The following is a 19,729-nucleotide window of genomic DNA, read 5'->3' as shown; positions in this document are numbered from 1 at the left end:
TTTCATTCACATTAGATTGTCTTTTCTCTCTCACATTACATAGCTGCACCTACAACAGCCCTAATATTTGCCACCTCTGTTTCTCTGCCCTGCATTACTAATTAAGCCTTCAAAATACTTCACTCTAATACTGAGTGAAAGTGCTTACTGTGCACACACACCTTGATAAAAAAAAAAAAAAAAAGAGGAACGATCTAGCAGAATCAAAAACTAGTTCATAGCTTTTTCCACTTCTGCTCTTACCATCTTGGAAAAAGACAGCGCTAGGGATAAGATTAAAAGCAATTTGCCACAAGCCAAGCAGTTTCCAAGAAAACAATAAGCAACTTGGAAGCCATGTGAATTACCTTCAGCAGATCTAGTTTCAGATGTAGTTCCCCTTGAGTAGAAGAACAGAGTGCTCCAATAACAATGCTCATATATTCCTCATAGTTGATGACTGATAGCTGCTCCAATATGCTAAGAGTAGCACCCCTGTAGCACTCATCATCCAAAAATATCTTGATATATGGCACCATTCCATAGTCCTTTAAAACAACTGGGGACAAGTAAGGTATCATTTGTTACTTAAACTATCCTTTACTTGTAGTTCTCAAATGCATATTTTCAGTGTATGGTGCCACATTTCTACAAATACTGAAGAGAGTCAAGAAGAGCAAGTTAAACTGAAGGACACAAACCGAAAAGCACAAGTAGGAATAAAATGACAGGATGACAACCGTCTCTAATCATTAGTAGTCATTTCCCAATACAATAATGCATGAAATAATGTCTAATTAGTTTTCAGATCAAACATTCCTCCAGTTTATGAAGGAGACTTGTTTGTAAAAATACACTCTCACCATGCAAGTTGAATGTACTGAGTGGATTCCGGTATTCAGAAGATCCTTTTCACTCCTGTCTTACACTTTTCCATAAGACTCTCCACAAAACCTCTCCCAAGCGTGCCAAAACTGTATTGTATCTAAAGGGAAGCTAAAAAATGAACGGGACAGACTCTAGCAGGGTCTGTCATGATAGGACAAAGGGAAAATGTGATTTCTGACTAAAAGAGGGGAGTTTTAGATTTGATTAAAAAAGGTGTGCTTTTTTGTTGTTGGGTTTTTTTGTTTTGTTTTGTTTTTTGTTTTTTTGTTTTTTTAAATGAGAAAGGTAATAAGGCACTGGCACAGGTTGCCCAGAGAAGTTGTGAATGTCTCCAAGGACAGGGCATCCAAGGTCAGGCCGGATAGTGCTCCAAGAAACCTGTTCAAGCTGTAGATGTGTAGACATCCCTGTTCATTGCAGATGTGGCAGACAAGATTATCTTTAAGGGTTCTTTCCAACTCAAACAATTATATGATTCTGTATACATGAGTGTGAGCCAATCCATGCCTGATCACATCAGGATTTCAAATACTAGATAACACGGAAAAAGGACTGGATAAACAATCATTACACAAAACTCACATGCACTGTTTTGTTTTCCACAGCTAAACATCTTAGAGGTACCCACATGGAAGGAAGCAGAGCAACTACTACAGCAAGATTAACTGTGGAGAATGTGGTACCTTTACCACGTTTCTTCCTAGAGCAACACCTCTCACTGAAGCACAAAAGCCAGAAAATTTGTTCATGCTTCTTAAGAGGCATCATGACCACTTATCATATAGTATCACAAAGCTCATGCAGTCATGCATCATTTCTTACCAGAGTTTCTCACACATCCCACAGTAAGGGCAGCCACCATCTTCAGCATTACAGCATTTAGTTCCTTATCAGTGCCTTCTTCCACACCAGGCAGAGAGGTTCCAGCTATCAGTGTATTGTTAACAACAGAAATTATATAAGATTTAGTTAGGTGTAGTAGAGTGTCTTAAACAAAAAACAAAACAAAACAAAAAAAACAATCCTCCAGCAAATTCTAGCTCTATCTTAAATATTACTTATAGGCTACTTGAACTCAAAGGCAAGCAACAAAACACAGACATGGCAGTGTGTAATGATTAGTATGTAATCTGAGACTGGGAAACACAGGTCTGACTCTATGCTCTGCATCTCACATCTCTTGCATAACTACAGAAAATACTGATAATATCTGTGTTTTTACTTCCCATTTATAAAGCCGATGTAGTTCCCTTTTTGGTGATACCTAGCAGGTACACACATGATAAAAGAAACACTTTGCCTTCGGAGCTGTAAATTGGTAAAATATTGTAGCAACAGGGAGTGCTTAAGTACATAAACTGCAAGTGGAAAACAAGAACTCCATCCATGTTCATGCATGTTCAAAGGCAAACACTTCCAGGATCAGGCAGTGTAAGTTAAGTTTTTGTTAGATCTAAAGACTTTAAAGTGCGCAGATTAAATTTCTGGATACCAAGAGAGGGAAGCGATGACCTCTTCACAGTGTTCTCATCTGCCCCTCTTTATTCATGTATCCAGTGTCATAAGCTACCTAACTATTCAGTCACTCATTCTGTACTGTTTACATCACCAAGCAATCTAAGGCTTGGTAAATACATCAACTGATAATTTTAAGTTGCCAAGAACTGTGGTATTTATCTTGACATTCCTTATTTAGGAACTCTCAAAAATATTAGTTCTCTGATATCAAGAACACAAATCTGTTTCCTTGCAGTTAACAGAACCCACACTGTAGAATTTGTTGCAATTCATATTCAATATATTGCTTAAAATAAATGCATAAAATGATTCAGTTTTGCTTGCTCCATTAGAAGTTAAATCTAGTACTTTGGGTTTCTTCTTGACTAAATAACAATCATACTGAAATTTAAATGAATTTTCCAATTCATACAGGACAAAATTTTATCACATTTCATATAAATAAGCAGTTTAAAAAAAACCTTCCAGATATGTGAGTGTATACAATAAATCAGCTAAACTCAACAGTTACCACACCTGGACTATTACCTTCCTGTGAAATAACTATATAGGATATAACTATATCAGATGACAATGGGTGGCAGTAATTGTGATTAATATACGGCCAAAATTCAAGAAGCCACCTTTCATAATCAGTCCTCCCAACTAAGTGTTGTTTTCAGAGGAACTAAATACTGTGAAAAACTTTCTATACTGGCAAGTCGTAATCTCGGAGAACTCCAAGTCAAGATCAGTTATAGAAGCACGGGATGAACAATACCCTCCCGAGTAATTTATTGTACACTGGTAAAGAGCAGTGCATGAACTCCTTAGAAAAGTGCACAGAATGATATACAGTTAAGATTTCAGAGGGCACCTTAGTAGGGCTTGGCATGACAAAAACATCCCAGTTTTAAACTCGAGCCACTTGATTTCCAGACAAATCTAGCTACTTGGTATATAAAACGTATAAATTAATTGCAGAAAGATGCATTCATTCCTATTGGTACGCCTGCCTCTGCACTCATCATGAATGAGTTAAGTTATACCTGATTTCCTTAGGATTTTGGCTTGCTTCCTTAGAACTGCCAGCAGTAGGCCTAATAGCCCAGAGTCCCGGAATATGTCGCTGAATAGCAGATCCTTCTTGGTAATGCTGAGAAGGCACTGGAGAGCTGTCAAAGTGCAGAAAGGCACTACATTTTCCTTTATCAAATACTGAACCTTCTTCAGAATTTCATGGGGAATGTAGGACAGGTCTAAAACAATTGACTCTACCAGTCTGAAGAACTGGACTTGGACTGGATGTGGTTTGAAATGGATTATGTCAATAAACTGGTTGATAGGCTGCAGTGTCCATTCCAGAAGAAAGAAGTTCACAGTGTCCCAGGCCCATATGGTACCAATTGCTCCTAAGACTGTTCCACACAGGTGCTGATCATTACTTTTCTGAAAAATTGACTGCAAAACCTGAAAAGCCTGGAGGTTTTTGACTGTCATTCCTGCAAGACAAACAAGTGAGATACCCCTTTTTTCATGTACGTTCTGTTTTTAAAACATCAGTGCTATTTAAGCACTGCAATTACAGTGCTTAATCACATTCGAGACCAGAAACAAGATTCACAGACACACATCCTCAACCCGAAATAAGACTTTACAGCTGACAATCAGTTCATTTTGGTGTAGGTAACATTCAGGTTTCTGTAACATCCACTGATCTATGCACTTAATGTTATCTCATACTCCTTCCTCCATCTAAAGACATACAACAACGTTTCATTTTACTACCCACCTACATTGCCACACATATATACCGTACCAGAAGACCGTGTCCATTCATAATCAAACTGAGGTAATTGTGGATGTATAATATTGCCAGAAACTTTCAGTTCAGTTTTCCCACAGGTTGTAAGGCAAGTCAGCATGTCCAGAATCTCATTCAGATAGGGATCTCCTTCATTTTGCTGCAACCCCTCACATCTGGCAACAAAGGTTGGGACAGTCACATGTAAGGACAGCCTTAGCAATACAAAATTTTTTGGATAAATCACTAGGCATTGAACACAAGAGCTACTACTCATTTCTCTCTCCTCATTGATTTTGTCATCTTTCTGCTTTGTTTAACCATCCTTGAAACACCTTGTAATTTCACAGCTTGGTGGAACATTTCCCAGGGCTTTTTCACAATCCAAGCCAAGGTTACATTTAAAAAGTAAAGGCAGACACATGGCTGGCAAGGGGAGGAATCTCCTGTGATAACTAATAGAAAGAGCTCACTCTTTAGGAAGAGAAAAACACTGTATTGCTTGAGCTTTGTGAATCAAATATAAAACACAGCATGTCTCTCCTCTAAGTAGTGAAATAGGCTGAGCTGTGATCCTAGATGTGCCATAGTTTAGACTGAAGAGAGTGCCTGTCAAAAGTCTGATACAACTGTTTTTCATGTCATCCTACTCAATACTGCATAGAGGAAGGATAATTCTCGAGGAAAACTGCAGCATCTGGGTATGGTTTAGTGGCAGAGCAATAGACACTGGAAGTTAGGAAAATCTCTCAGAAGAAAATAACATTTCAAGCTGAGTAAGAAAAAAAGATTGGCAAAGGAAAAAAGTGTCCGCTTCCAGTAGGGAATAGTGTGATCATCAGGATTTTCTTTGTTGAAAAACAAATTCTAAGCATCAGACAAGAAGAAACTTGGCATAGTTCAGGAAAGTAGACATGAAATTGCAGCTTTGAACATCTGTATACTCTTTTAATCTTCGCAGTCTACATCAGTTTAAAAAAAAAAGAAACCTTACTGATAAACATTAGATGCTTTCTCTTATATCATTAGAGCTTCATCAGAAATACCCATCTGTATGGAAACTGCTGAATCACCACCTGAACCTCTGATTGATTACCTGAGGCAAGCAATGAGTCAGCCACAGGAGCACAGGTGAAGGCCTGGCTCCACCTCTCCTAGACCCATTTAAGAGCTGACTACCAGTGGGGAAGGATCTCTTCTGGAGATCCACTCCACTGGAGTTTCATAAGCAAGTCCAGGAAACAGGTAAGTATCCTATCTTTTCTGCTTTGGTGTAATAACTGCATAGCCAAGCTCTCTGGTACATCTCATAACTATAACATCTGTACATTCATTGATTGTACACCCATCTCTTAGCACAACCTATTTATAAGAGAAAGTTAGACATTCCATGGTAAATAAACGCTATCATAAAAAAAAAAAGAAAGAAAACTTGATCCAATTGTAGGTGTCATATTTATTGCCCTGCAAAAGATCATCAGAAATAATATGTTTAGACATCTTGGGATTCATCATCCAAACCACATACCCCTAGATCCAACTTACAAAATGCCTCTTGTGTATGACACTAGTCAGGGACCTAAGTTCTTTAGCATGTTTGAGTAGTAGTACAAGAACAGGCAAAGTCAGAAAGGAAACAATCAACGGGAACAAAGATCTGGAAGTGCTCTCCTCATCTAGTAATAAACAAGAACAATGATTCTAAGTGTTTCTGGGGAAGTGGTATAATGTACTACTTTGACATATCAAACTCTGAACTTGATTAGTCAATGCAAATAACAAGAGTAAAAGCTTCTACTTTGTACTACTGATGAGGAAGAGAAGCAGTGGGAATTTGTTCCAGTTCAAATTCATTTCAGTTCTCTTCTAATACTAATAATTGATGAAGAACCTTTGCCATGTTCATTAAGTCCCTACCCCACTTACAGACAAACTGCTCCTCTTGAAACCATAACAAAAATTAACTGTATCAGAAATTATAAACTGCTTCCTCCCTTTTAAAATAGCAATGAAAAATCCAACATCAGAGCCTTTGTTACTGTTTTTGCATCCACACAGAATTACACATGTAACTAACATTTAAGAACACACCACCACGAACTCTGAAAATGAAGTTCTACCACCTTTTAGAAACCCACAGAACACCTCTATACTTACCTCAGTAAAACTTTTAGCAGGAGTTGGTAGCCATCATTACTTTCAAACTCTGTTAATAAAGCTGATGATATAGGATAGGAGTCTTTCACAAAGCACAGGACAATACTAACAGCTTCACACACATCACAAGCAGGTAGCGTATCAGCCAGTTTAAAGAGATTCTGAACAGCTATTTTAATACAGTCTACAGCTGTGGGGCAGAAAAAAAGCAGCTATTTAAGAATTGATAGTCAAATAAGTCCAAGGTTACTGATAAAAATGGAACAACAAACAAGTTTGCTTCTCAATAAGACATTTAGCTCTTTCCAAAAAGAAAAAACAGAACATTAAACTTACCTTACCTCAGGCTAAATGCAGAACACGTCTGTTTTTAAAGCACGCACACATTCCTTTGCTTAACTCAGAGAAGCTCACTCTCAAGAACATAAACACCAAGCCCACCCACCCAAATTCATAATCCGTGAATTCAGCTGCCTTAGTAGAAGATAAGCGGGAAGCAGACATTTGTCATGTACTAAGTCAATCACATCCTGTGCAGAATTCACAGATGAATTTTCTGCTTAATGAGGCATATGTATTGAGGCATATGCATTTTGCTCTGAGCAACGAGGACTAGTTGTTCTTGTCTAATTTGATGGACAGTCCTTCCAGGATAGCTTCCAAATTACTAAACCATTCAGTACTTAAAACTATTATTCCTCAATCTATCAATTTAGAATGTTTACAAGCCCCATACATTGAGTCACATTACCTAAAAATAAATAAAAACCATAATACATCTTTTGCTAGTCTACATTAGCGTGATTAAGTGACATGGACCCTTGCCAGTAGTTTTCTTTTTGAGTATGTAGGAAAAATCCTCGGTTTCCAGATGTCTATAGGCACTAAATAATGTTTTTGCCCAGAAAATCAAGAGTCTGTTCTTTGCAGCTGACCGAGTACCAGATTACGTAGAAACAAAAATCTACCCTAGAGATCAGTTTCTTGAGAATTCATTCTCAGGGCAACCTCAAGGAAAGGAGAAGCCAAGTTGTGAAGCCACACCTTGTAAGTACAGGATGCTGTTTTTGGTCTGAGCCTTTGAAATTGTTCGCAGCACAAGGCCTGTGGGTACTTTCCATGGATGGCTACACTGGTCCCAGAGGGAAGCGGCTGCTATAATTAATGACTGAAGCTTATCAGCTGCCAAAAGTTCCTCTACACCTTGTTCCTCTCTGTACATGTTAAGCATTATCTGTAAAGAAAAAAACAGCTGGAATAAACACCTTTACAAATGCTTGGGAAATAAAGGGAAATGAAGGCCAGCACTAACGTACAGTCATACACATGCACTGAAAAAACAAAACAGCAGAAAATTCTGGGGCATGTCACACATAGCTTACAGGGACTGCTACACAGCACCATAGTATCAAAGCCCTACCAAACATCTGAACTGTATTGTAAAATGAGAACTGAGTATTGTGAACCAGGTCTGAGAAACAAAAATCTAAACCATTGGTTGCTCCATCCATCGGTAGTTTTGGAGAAGTTAAGTGGGGGATGAATGGGGAAATATAAACATTAAAAAATAAAACACCACAGTTTTTATACAGGTACCAGAAGATAAAACAACAACTTCTAGTAGGATATTCTGGAGTTTTTTCCAGTTTTAATTACTTTTTTTTATTAAACACAAACAGAGATTACTGCATAATCTCAGATTATTTAATAATTTTCATACCTATCTTATTCCTTTCTTTGCTCATTTGAATCACCACGAGCTCCAATCCCAAGCCAAGTAAACATATGAGTACTCGGAGGAAGAAGCTCCCAGAGGGGTATCTCACCTCAACAAGCATCTTCTGAGTTTCATCTTCATTTGTCTCTCCATCAGTGTTTCTTTTCAGAGGAAAAGTAAAGAAAAGGTACAGGCATTGCAACAGAGCAGCTGGAAGTCCTGATCCAATGATGTTCCACATTGTTTTCTAAGTGAGGAAAAGAAGAGTCAGCCCCTCCTGAAGCCAGCTGTGCTTTCCTTGTTTCTACACACTAAGAGTAGTCATGAAAGCTGAATTGGCTACTTGAGAGTTTTATTCTTAAGAGTACACATCGCAATCATACCACAGCTCTACAAACTTGCCTAGAAGAAGCAAACACACTGATTGTGCATTGCCATAGCTGTTCCTAGGACTTTCCATCCCAGCAGAATTACATAGCTTTGACAGATCCCATACTCTGCGTAAGGATATCTGCAGTTGATAAAGCACGCAACCTGCAAACTAACAGCTAAAATAGTATTATGACAGAGCCTTCTTTATCATTAGCTCAAAGGAGATATTCTGTAGCTAGAGAAGCCTGGAAGGACAACAGTATGAATTCTCCAATCCATCCTTGACTCAGCATAGAGGTAATTTAGCTATAGTTCTGTTATTTTTCTAACTTACCAAATAACTAACAGTTATTATCCCTTTTATAAATGTAAGACACTGTTTCTCTGCAGTATTTCTCAGCACTTAGTTTCTTTCTATTTCCACTGATGACTCTGTACAACTCAGAGAAGTGGCACCCCAGGGTGCCAGTATGGCATGCAATAATCAAAATAAAAATCAGCAGCAAACTAAAGAAAAGAGTGGGGTTTGTGATATGAAGTTTTGTGAGAGTCTGTACTACAAAAAACATCATTTTATATCTGAAAAGCACAAATCTCATTAGAAACTTCACTCTGTGTCTAACTATAGACTTCCCTTTGTGACTTAGACTAGGTCTACTAGAATCATTCATCTGAATAAGATAAACTGCACAGCTGGATACCAGGGGCAAACATACCCCTCACACCCTAGTACCAGGCTGTAGTATTGATAGCAGTCTGCATTGAGAGCAGCTGTACAGACTCTACATACTCTGGAGTGCTTCAAAATAAAAATCCAACCACTGTGCTATCAGACAAATAGATCCTTACCAGTTACCCGTTTGCTGCATAAGTTGGAGCAAAAGAAAAGTTAAGAATCAGAGGAAGACTAGAAAAAACAGATTCCTTTCTTGTTTTGCTCATCAGGCATCTGAAAACACAGAGCACTTACTTCCTTCTTTTAGAAAAGCCTCAGATATAAACCATGCCATGTGCTCTGACTGTGTACCTGAGATATGCTGATGCATAAAGCTTTAGGAAGAACACAAAAATTATAAGATCTATAAGGCTTCACTGCTGGGGCAGCTACCCAGCCTCTCAGAACGACAACAACAAAAAATAAATAAATAAAAAATCCCCTGTAGTTATTTCTCTTACCAAGTCAGTCCGTGAGAGCAGATACACTGATTTCAGGAGCAAATGGCCATCTTCTACTTCCCCTTTCTGTTGTAGCAAATGCTCCAAAGCCAGCCGAGCTTCCTCTGTTAGTACAAAAACATTAAACTTCAATTCCTTAATGAAAGGTTAAAATATTACACTGATCTTTTCTTAAAAGATCTGACAAATTTTATAAAATTATATTAGCAAGAGCTTAATGAGGTGAATGAAAATACATTAAAGGGTTTTGATCCAACATTAGGCTCAGGCCAGTTTATGTAAAATGCTTTTCATAAACTGATGAGCTTCACTGGGAATATCATCTCAGGACATGAAATTCGCCAGCTGACTGGTGCAAAGAATGCATAACAGCCACCAGGAAAGTCATATAGGGCTAGCAAGTATTTTTCACATTATAGAAAGCTCTTTGGAATATTAAGTGTAGCCTACTCTTTCACTGCATAGCAAGTTCTGAAATAAGGTCAGCATGGCATACAAGGCCAGATCTTCAGTGCAGTCGTACAAGACCAATGCTAGCTGACACCTTCTAGAAGGTCTGGCTTCCTACACCTAGCATTTTCTATTTATTTATTTATTTTCTTTCCTTCATATTAAGCATACCACTGCAGCATAGAATACAGGCAGATGAGAGCAAAATCCCAGTGGATGAGCAACAGGAATCATTACCTGCAGATTTGCCATTGAGGGTCCTCTTAATCTCCTTCGTCAGAAGCTTGGAAACCTCACTGGCTAGCAGTTGAACGCTAGGGAATACAATTACTCCAGCAGACTGTTCCCAAGCCTGAAATCCAAGTTTGAAAAACTGTTAAAATGTTTCTGATAAAGCATGTCTTTGATGGATTAATAAGTACCAATAAACATAAAATTCCCCCATAAATTTCCAGTCTTGTTTGTCTAATGCTTCCAAACGCACTGGTAGAAGCACTCACACTACAAATACAACAGTCTACCTGGAACTACCGTTGTGGATGCCCCGTCCCTGGAAGTATTCAGGGCCAGATTGGATGGGGCCCTGGGCAACCTGGTCTAGTATTGAATGGGGACATTGGTGGCCCTGCCTGTGGCAGGGGTGTTGAAGATTCATGATCCTTGAGGTCCCTTCTAACCCAGGCCATTCTGTGATTCCATGATTCTGTGTGAATCATGTAATGCATCTGCCAGACAGTAATTACTTTATTTTCTTCAGTGGATACAATCATAACTGTGTAAGTGTCTGTCATAGCCCCTGTGCCAATAATTATTTGTATCAAAAAAAGCATGCTAGTGCTTTTCCAAGTTATTTGTTCCTCCTTGTTCTGCTGAGGGCAGATTGCAGAGAAGATGTTTCATACCTACACAGAGCAAACTGTAAGCAGAGAACAACTTAGGCAGTAAGGCAAGCACTTTTGTTTCACTTCATTAGAGTTTCACATAATTGTCTTCTCTGGAAGTGCCTCTTTTTGGAAGGCTACATGAGAGTGAAATGCAGGTACACAGTGTCTCTAGCAATTCATTTTAAACTAACAACATTATTCAATCAAAGGTTCATAACAATGCTACTTACAGATCAGGCCACTAGCATTTTGGTTTAATTCCATGGGTGATCATCCTGTGAGTCAGATGCTAACCCCTAAAATACAGTCTCCTCTAAAAACGAATTAGTTTTTAACATATAAAGATCTGTATCTGGAAGAAAACCAACCTGACTGTGTTCCAGAATGTCTGCCTTCAGGGGAAAATCAAGTAATGTGATGTCAACCTAATCTGTTCTCTCTTCCTCTTAAGCCTGGCTGTTTCTACATGTTTAAGATTCTGTCACAAACTCCTAGTCTGCTCTTACCATCTGTCCTTCCTACTCACAGGCTGAGGGAACAGGCAGCAAAGTACAGATTCCCAACTGTTTTATAGAGCATTACGTTAGAATTGCCTATGCTGAACAAGAAACTGTTTCAATGTAAGGAGGATGACATTTCCCTCTGAAGTTTGAGCAGAGCTGAATGGAGAAATGCTAAGCTGAAAGCCATCCCTGTAATAGAAGATTCTAATGTTTTCTGAGGCACCAAGAGGGAAGATACAAAGATCACATTAAAATGTCTCCCAGCCTACTCCTAAATAGCTGACATTTTTCTCTTCTCCTTCTGCTTGAAGGATTGTTGGTGAGTAATGAGCGTCCACATTTCAGCTAGCTCCTAGTTAGTGCCTTCTCTACATCCAATAAGATCCAAACCTCTCAGACAGTGATGCATTAGCACCTGTATGGTTCAACAAGGAAAGAACAGATAAAACCCTTAAGGGAGAAAGAGGACTTGCATAAAGCCCAAGTAAGAAGAAACAGAGTAGTTAATATAACGAAGAACTTTATAACAGATACAGCTTAAACAAAGATGTGCTTTCCAGGCCAAATGAGGGACTCAACGTAAAGTAGAAAGCTATCAGAAGAAGGAAGTAAAGGTCTTATGGGAAAGGACATGATGAGGCAGACATCTGGTCCTAAATGCCTACAAAGCATCTCAAAGATCTTCTGATAAATTTGAGAAAACGGAAGGTGAAGAATCCCTCTCTTAGAACACAAAAGGAAAGCGTTAAGCTAACAAGAAATGTTAGAGTATATTTTGTAAACGTAATATCCTTTAGAAATTTAAAATAATTACTTCACTTCAAAGCAAGCAAATCAACTCCTAGAACTTGCAATACACTGCTTAGAAAAGAGGGAGTGGGCAGTCTGGAGAAACTATACTATACATGCAAGCAATCTTAATTGGAATCAATTTATATCTTAAAAGCATTAAGGATTGTATGCTTTCCATGTAGCTTCAAGAGGAGGAAGGAAAGGAACTCTGAAAACTGTCCTAGGAAAAATAGAAAAACTACATCCTAATTCAAATGGAAAAGTTGCCCCTCATTGTCTCAGAGAAATAACAGTGCAATCTGCAGTTAGTTATTTAAAAAGTAGATCCATGAAATAAAACAGTGTCTCACCACAGAAAACTGTAACATTATCAGTCGTGACTCTATTCTGAAGAGCCCTATTTGAAAACTGAGAGGAGAACACTGACTCTTTTCAAGGCCATAATTCTGGGAGTTCAAAAGGCTGCAGTGAGATCACAAGAGAGCCAAGTCTGTCCATGTACTTGTAGTGCCATATGCAGGGAGAGAGAGACTGAGATTCATTTTCAGTGGCAGGAGAGTACGCACACACACACACAGGAACAGTTCTACTGTCCAGATACAGCTCTTGGTTCAGAAGGGACACAATTCTATGCAAACAAATTCAGAAGATGAAGTTGTGAAAAGTGGAAGTTTTACTCAGTCGTTATACAAAACACATGTAGAACGATTCAGATTAAATGAAAAGGCCACTTCTGAGGCTCCAGGCAGTGTACTCATTGCCTCTTCAGACCCTTCAATTCCTTTTGTCTGCACTGCCTTGGATCACAGTGAGCTTGCATTCAAATGTAGTAGTTGCCAGATACTACCAGCAACTCAGTCCACACTGAGTTTGTTTGCATCACAAAGATACCAAAGGGTTACCTCGTTCAGTACTGTTAACTCTCATCAGCACCTATAGCATTTTCAAAGCCCTCCATTGCACCAAGATTGAACCTGCGAAACTTGTAATTCTTCACACAGCTGAGTGAAATACTTTTGACTGTTTGGAACTTATTTCTCCTTTGCCACAATGGACAGCAAGGATTTCATAGCACTGAGCAGTTATTTCCCTGCACACACATTTCAATACATTCTTCATAGTAACATCACTTTTTGTGTCCCACAATGCTCTCACATAGATAGTTACCAAGTCTAACAACATTTTTTCCTCATTTGCCCATTACTTTTTAGAAAACTGGCTCAGATACATAGGGAATGGACAGATCTGAGCTTGGTCACCTAAGAACACTGAAAACACATAAGTACAGACAGATAAAATATGCCATCATTAAAATACAGTTTCATGAAAAACAAGCTTTTGTTTTCTTTCTGGAAGGTTTACATGATGAGAGAGTGCAGAATCTCCTCTACACCCATAAATATCATAGGTAAGTCAGGAGAAAAAACTATACTACACAGCCACAATACATTTAAATATAGGACAGGTTTTCTGCCTCTCTCAAGATTATGCTGTGCTATCCTGTCACTGTACAGCTCACTCAGGCAGCTCGCTGCATTTTTCACACACTACAAAAAAAAAATCAAAAAGGTTCCAATTGATTAAAGGGCTCTTCTAATTTCACCTTTCAAAATCGCCTGATTAGAACTTGTTGGCTGATGAAAGATCTAGGGAACATGGCAGAGTAGCTTATTTACTGAAGTGTTTTACTTCAAAGCTCTTTTCTTACCCACAGAATAACCTTCCACTTTTCATGCTGCAGTTTCCCTATCTGTAACACCTCTTTCAAGCACAAGAATTAGACATTAGTGCTGCCCCGTTAACCCCAAAATTCCGCCTTTCACACTGCAACTCTGCACTTCTCCAAGCTAGCTGCATACCACAGTCACATTTTCCCCAGACAGAAACTATGCCCAGCCTCCACTAAGTAAGAGAACAGTAGAGGCATACATGAAGTAACCATTTCTCAGTGTACCCACCTTGAAAGACACCTCTACCAGCAGCATATTCCAGCAAGTTAGCCATTCACATAAGCAAAGCCATGCTTCGCTATATACTTTTTTCATGCTAACACAGGTTAGTTAGATGAGAGGTGAACAGGACACTGTGTTAAGGCTCTCAATGAAATAAAAGAGTCCATCTCCTAGCCAGAGTTCATACACTAATCAACTCTGTTGGCAGTTAATGTGGCCACAAAACACACAGAAACAGAACTTCAGTGTACATCCTTGGCATCTGCATCAAAGGCAATAAGGAGAACAAACCTTTAAGAAGAAGGGAAGAAAGTCCAGCAGCCTTCTCTGTTGTTCCTCTGGGATGAGAAATGGAGCCGCCTGCTCATATTCTACAAATTGTCTGCATAGAGTCTCCCACTGGAGAGTATGACTCTGGGGTAGGTTGTCCTTTCTGTGTGCAGGCTGTTCAGGCACTTCTGATTTATCAACATGATCAGGGCTTTGCTCTTGCTGCCCTGCTTCGCAAGATGAATCTTCCAGCTGCCACACAAGCTCAGCTGCTTTGTCCATACTGAAATCAGAAATGAAGTTAAAGATACTGTATTTACAGTTGACATCATCCCATACTATCCCACTGTCTTGAAAAACTAGACTTTGATAGTCAGAGTGATTGGAGTTAGTATGTTCATAGGCTTGCAGCCACTGATTCTTTTCTACTTTTAATGGCTAAGCACCCTGCTTCTGCACAATAGCATTATCACCCTGCAATCAGATGAATGAGCTATCTCCCAAGAGACATGCATGTTTTTTTTCCCCCTACACAATACATATGGGCTTTAGAAGGACAAACTGATAAACCAGGTAGGAAATACGGATTCTAGATCCAACTTTGATACTGAGTCAGTCTTCTTCAATTGTCTCAGTTGTAAAAGAAAAAAAAAAAAAAGTAATTATTACCATAATCAAATCTACAACAGAATAGCACAAAAGATCCTGGTTATAAATTTCATTAAGTATGAATGCTAATCACTGGGCAGCACACTGTCTGCAGCAAGCTGACAGTCCCACAAGAGACCTAAATTTGGATGCAGATACTGATCATTCACAATATAAAGGATGGTAATTCTACCATGGCCTATACTCAATCCTTCATTAGGAGGTGAAGGGCAATGAGATTTTCATCACCCTTCAACAGTGTCAGTCTGGAACTTGCTACCTCAACAACAGCTCGTGTTTCACTGCTGTTGTTTTTCTTAATTATCTTTGTCAGAACAACACATCACACTTTTTCTACTCACAGGGCTGACTGTAAAGAGTAAACAGGAAGACACTGTTCCTCATGACTGTGTGGGAGAAACATTTGTCATATGTTATACTTCGCCCTGGTACAGGATTTCAGCCCACTTGAGTCATCACAGTGCTGTACCATGTTCTGAAAATGCCTGGGTACTGCTTTACAGAGTCAATGAGAGCGTAGCTCAGAGACAATTTTTCAAAGAGGCTGCAATCACATCCCAAGTTGCACCATCTTCTTACCTAATAGAAACATCTTGCCTTGGAAACTACTCTGCTAAGCTTAAATAAATGCTAAGTAATAAGTAACCCACTCCCATCTCCTAGATTCACCTTGATCATTTGTATAAGAAGCTCAAAGTTCTTTACAGAGGCAGTCATTTTACAGATGATGAAATCAGGGCAGAGGGGTGAAATGCAGTGCTTCTTGTTACATCACAAGACCAGCACCTGAGCAATAGTGGCACTACCTGAACAGAGCCAAAAATATTTACCAATTTTTTCCTCTTTCTATTCATAATTTACTTTGCAAGCCTTTCCTCCTGGCTACTAAGAAAAGAAATCAGCAGCACCCCTCCACTCTCTACTGAGGAGATGTAGACTGGAGAGGAACCCTCAGAGGTTCTCTGGGCTGAACAAACCTAGGGACTTCCATCACTCCTCGTACACCTTGCCCTCCTGATCTTTCACCATCTTTGTAGCTTCCTTTGGATGCTCTCTAATAGCTTTATGTTCTTCTCATGTTGTGGCACCCAGACCTTGCAACCAGCACTGAAGGTGAGGCCATACAGCACAGACAGAATGGGACATCCCCCCTTTGCCTGGTGGCAGTGCTGGACCTGGTGTGTCTCAGGGTACAGATGGCCCTTCTGGCTGCCAGGCGCACTGCTGGCTCATTCAACTTGCCATCAGCCAGAATCCTTGCATCCCTTTCCATGGGGCTTCTCTCCAGCTACTTGTCCCACTATCTTTACACATACCCAAAGGATTGCCCTGTCCCAGGTGTAGAATCCAACACTTGCTCCTTTTAAACTTCATGCAGTTGGAGTCTGCCCAGTCCTATGGTTTGTCAAGATCTCTCTGCAAGGCCTCTTTACCCTCTATGGAGTCAACAGCTCCCTCCAATTTAGTATTATCAGCAAAATTACATAGTGCACATTTGAGATCTACATCCAGATCATTTATTAAAACATTGAAGAGAATTGGAGCCCTGGCAACTACATAAGATACTAACACACTGAAATCTTTAATTTCTAGAAGTACTTGAAAGCAAAATGGCAAATGCAATTTACCTCCTTATTTACTCCAGTTGTTGAGACTACAATAGACACACTAAATTAGATGTCAGACACCGAATATACTATTAGTCTGTTCTCTCCACTTGCATCTTCTGTTTTATATATTCTTAATCCTAATAGTTCTTTCTTGATCTACAGATTCATTTGGGCTTTTAAGTTGTTCACATTTTCTGTTGCTCATGGAAGATAACTAATCCCCTGGAGCAGTCACCATATCTCAGAGTCTAGGAATCAAGTATCTTTGAAAATAAGGGTAAATTAGATATTTTGAAAAGGCCTAATCTTTGACTTTCTACTACACCCCAACATTTGTCCTAATCCTCATTTTAAATTAAGAGCTCCTTTCACTTTTTGGTAAGTTATAATTATCACAATTATAGAAAAAGTGAGTTTGAATAATAATATTTTAAAAAGACACAGAAGTGAAAATATACAAAAGAAACCTAATGCTATCATTCAGAAAGTGGTGTCAGGAAACAGAGAGGAAGTGGAACTTATTGCTGTGTTTTCCCTTTTGTTCTAAAAGAAGCTTGTGTGAAATCACACTGCAGTTAGGCTTTGTATTTTCAGACAGATAACATGAAAGGGAATAAAGACTTTACCAAAGCTGGTAGAAAGGCAAGTAATGTTGATATTAAAAACTTAATGACTGAACCCAAGCATTAGTATTTTTTAAAAAACATATTTTTAATTAAAAATTATATTTACCTGAGATTTCAACTCCACCAGCAGTTTAAAGGATGATTTCATAATGCTACAAAAAAAAAAAAAAAAAAAAAAAAACCACACACCTAATCTGCACCACAATCAAGAATTTCACTTAAACATTTAAAATCATTTGTTATCAGTGAAGGGTCTCACAGCAAGGTGGTTGACCTAGACACAATGAAGTCTGATACCAAATTTTTGCAAAAAATTTTTTTAAGGAAATTTAAAAACTAGGACTGTTGACTGTTGGAATCACACAGATCACAGCACCCTAAAAATCCACTGAGCAATGCCTCTTTACAACCCCTTTCCTCTTCTGGGCAGCCAAGATAGCTTGCTCATTGAAAAATCATGCTAGTCAATTTTCTGAAATACTAGAAATAGGGATTCCACTACCTCTCCCCCAAAAAGCTGTGGAAAATATTTTATTTCTTTTATGAACTGGTTTATCCCATAAATTCAACCACAAATTCCCTCTTTGTAACTCATACCATTCAATCCTTACTGGTACCTCTGAACCAGCACTGTGCCAGACTATCTACTATTTTACTTTTATATCTCCTAACCACTCTTGTTCCTTCTACTGAGCTTGCACTCATATTTACACCTTTCAGTCCTATGTCTAGTGATCATACTTGACATATTATTTCATGAGACAAAATTAAAAAGGCACACCAACAAGATTCATACCTTGATGTCATCACACTATTTATCTTCTCCCTTATGAGGACTGCAAAGATCTTTAAGATGCAGGACTCAGTTTCCTACCCATCATTTCCTGTAGATTTTAACTGTAGATTATTTGAGAAAGGGAATTGCCCTTCATAACTTCTGACACAACACTTCATACAAGAGACCTAGTCTGGTTGATGATTTGAACCAAGCACTGACAAAATGCAAAATAAAAAGAAATCTTAAAACACCTGTCAGCTTCGCAAAGGTTGAATACTGTTTAAAGAACAAGTTGCACTCCAGTAGGAAACACTCCTACCGTTTTCCAGCAGTTTATCTTTTAAGATCATCTCCATGGAATTCAAAAAACATATAAAAGTGTCTTAAGCTGCCTCTCATGCATTCACTCTTCATTTTTTTTTCCTGTTTTAAAAAGTCATGTCTAGATATCTATTTGGTAAGTTTCTTCTCTGACTTGTATATGCCTCTGATGAAGCCAAGAGAGAAGCAGCTCAGGTACCAGTAATACCTGCTTTTGAGGTATTTTGTCCTCCCTGCAACTCAAGAGTAAAGAGAATAATTCTATTTAGTCAGACAAAATAGTTCTACAAACTCAAAGGAACATGACAAGGGCAATTGTACTTATCTCAAAATAGTAGCTCATTATAAGGACAAAATCTGATTAGTTTCCACTATCAGCACCAACAGAAATACTCTGTTAACATTCCTAGAATATAGAATGCAAACAAACAGCTCTGCTTTTTCTTTCAATTTACATTACTTTTGCTGTTAGAAAATGATTCTACAAAAATAAACCAGTTGCAAATCATGCTGCAGTTCCTTTCAGTAGTTGTATCTGTTCCTTTTGCTTTCGCAGAAAATTGTATGACATACCTGGGCTCCTAGATCCAGCAGCTCCTCTTACAGTCAACAGGGACATGCATATAAAGAGAGCTTTACTGCTTCTATCCAACTAGGGACCTTGGTGCATGCAGAGCTCTCACTCTGTTCTTTGAACTTTCCACTGTGAATCACTTGATGAGCTGCTACACTTATTTCCTGAGGAAAGCAGAAGTGAAGAACAACAAATGAACCACATGCTCAGGACCTACCAAGCTCCCAAAACAATGTAATTCAGTTGAAATACAAACCTGTCAGGCATTGCATGCCTCTGCCTAGATCAAGATTAACCAGGAATTCCTTCTGAAAACCATATTCACAAAGAAAAGCGTGTGATCATTGTTACTTTTGTTTTTAAATTGGAGGTTTACCAAACTACTGCAGGAACAGAGCACCACAAAACTTTGCACAGTCCTTCCACAAATGCAGTACTCTTAAAATAAATATATTTGCAAGTTGAGTTGAATAATAAAGTCTGTGACCTCTCTACTGAAGTAGCCACATCATCTATTCAGATTAAGAGGCAAATAAGCTCTGTAAACTTCACTGACAACATAAGGAAGTTCTGATTAGCCATGATGTGGTAGAAGACTACTTCTCAGTGATCTGTTTTTTTTTTTTTTTTTTTTTTATTCTTCATGACATACCTGAAAGGCTTTGTAATTTGTTTTAAAGGGGAGGTGATGCTTAAGCAATTCTACGGAG

The 19,729-nt window shown here is 38.6% G+C and overlaps 1 protein-coding gene across 1 annotated transcript in view; it reads right to left on the bottom strand.

The window, feature by feature from the left end:
* The window catches only part of WDFY4 (WDFY family member 4), a 122,883-nt gene extending 103,731 nt beyond the window's left edge, over nt 1-19,152 (bottom strand). Inside the window, exons 1-11 of the mRNA XM_031554435.2 lie at nt 19,019-19,152; nt 14,463-14,724; nt 10,278-10,392; nt 9,591-9,694; nt 8,152-8,289; nt 7,370-7,559; nt 6,326-6,515; nt 4,184-4,344; nt 3,414-3,866; nt 1,690-1,794; nt 348-538 (exon numbers count right to left, since the gene is read on the bottom strand). Coding sequence (XP_031410295.2) covers nt 348-538; nt 1,690-1,794; nt 3,414-3,866; nt 4,184-4,344; nt 6,326-6,515; nt 7,370-7,559; nt 8,152-8,289; nt 9,591-9,694; nt 10,278-10,392; nt 14,463-14,723 — 1,908 coding nt within the window. The 5' untranslated portion in view covers nt 14,724; nt 19,019-19,152. The remainder of the gene's footprint in view (nt 1-347; nt 539-1,689; nt 1,795-3,413; nt 3,867-4,183; nt 4,345-6,325; nt 6,516-7,369; nt 7,560-8,151; nt 8,290-9,590; nt 9,695-10,277; nt 10,393-14,462; nt 14,725-19,018) is intronic.
* Between the last annotated feature and the right edge of the window lie 577 nt (nt 19,153-19,729).

Source organism: Meleagris gallopavo, chromosome 8 (genome assembly GCF_905368555.1).
Source record: "Meleagris gallopavo chromosome 8, MGAL_WU_HG_1.1, whole genome shotgun sequence".
Lineage (NCBI taxonomy): Eukaryota > Metazoa > Chordata > Aves > Galliformes > Phasianidae > Meleagris > Meleagris gallopavo.
Note: the sequence above shows the minus strand (reverse complement) of the source record. Positions and strands in the feature narration are given on the sequence as shown.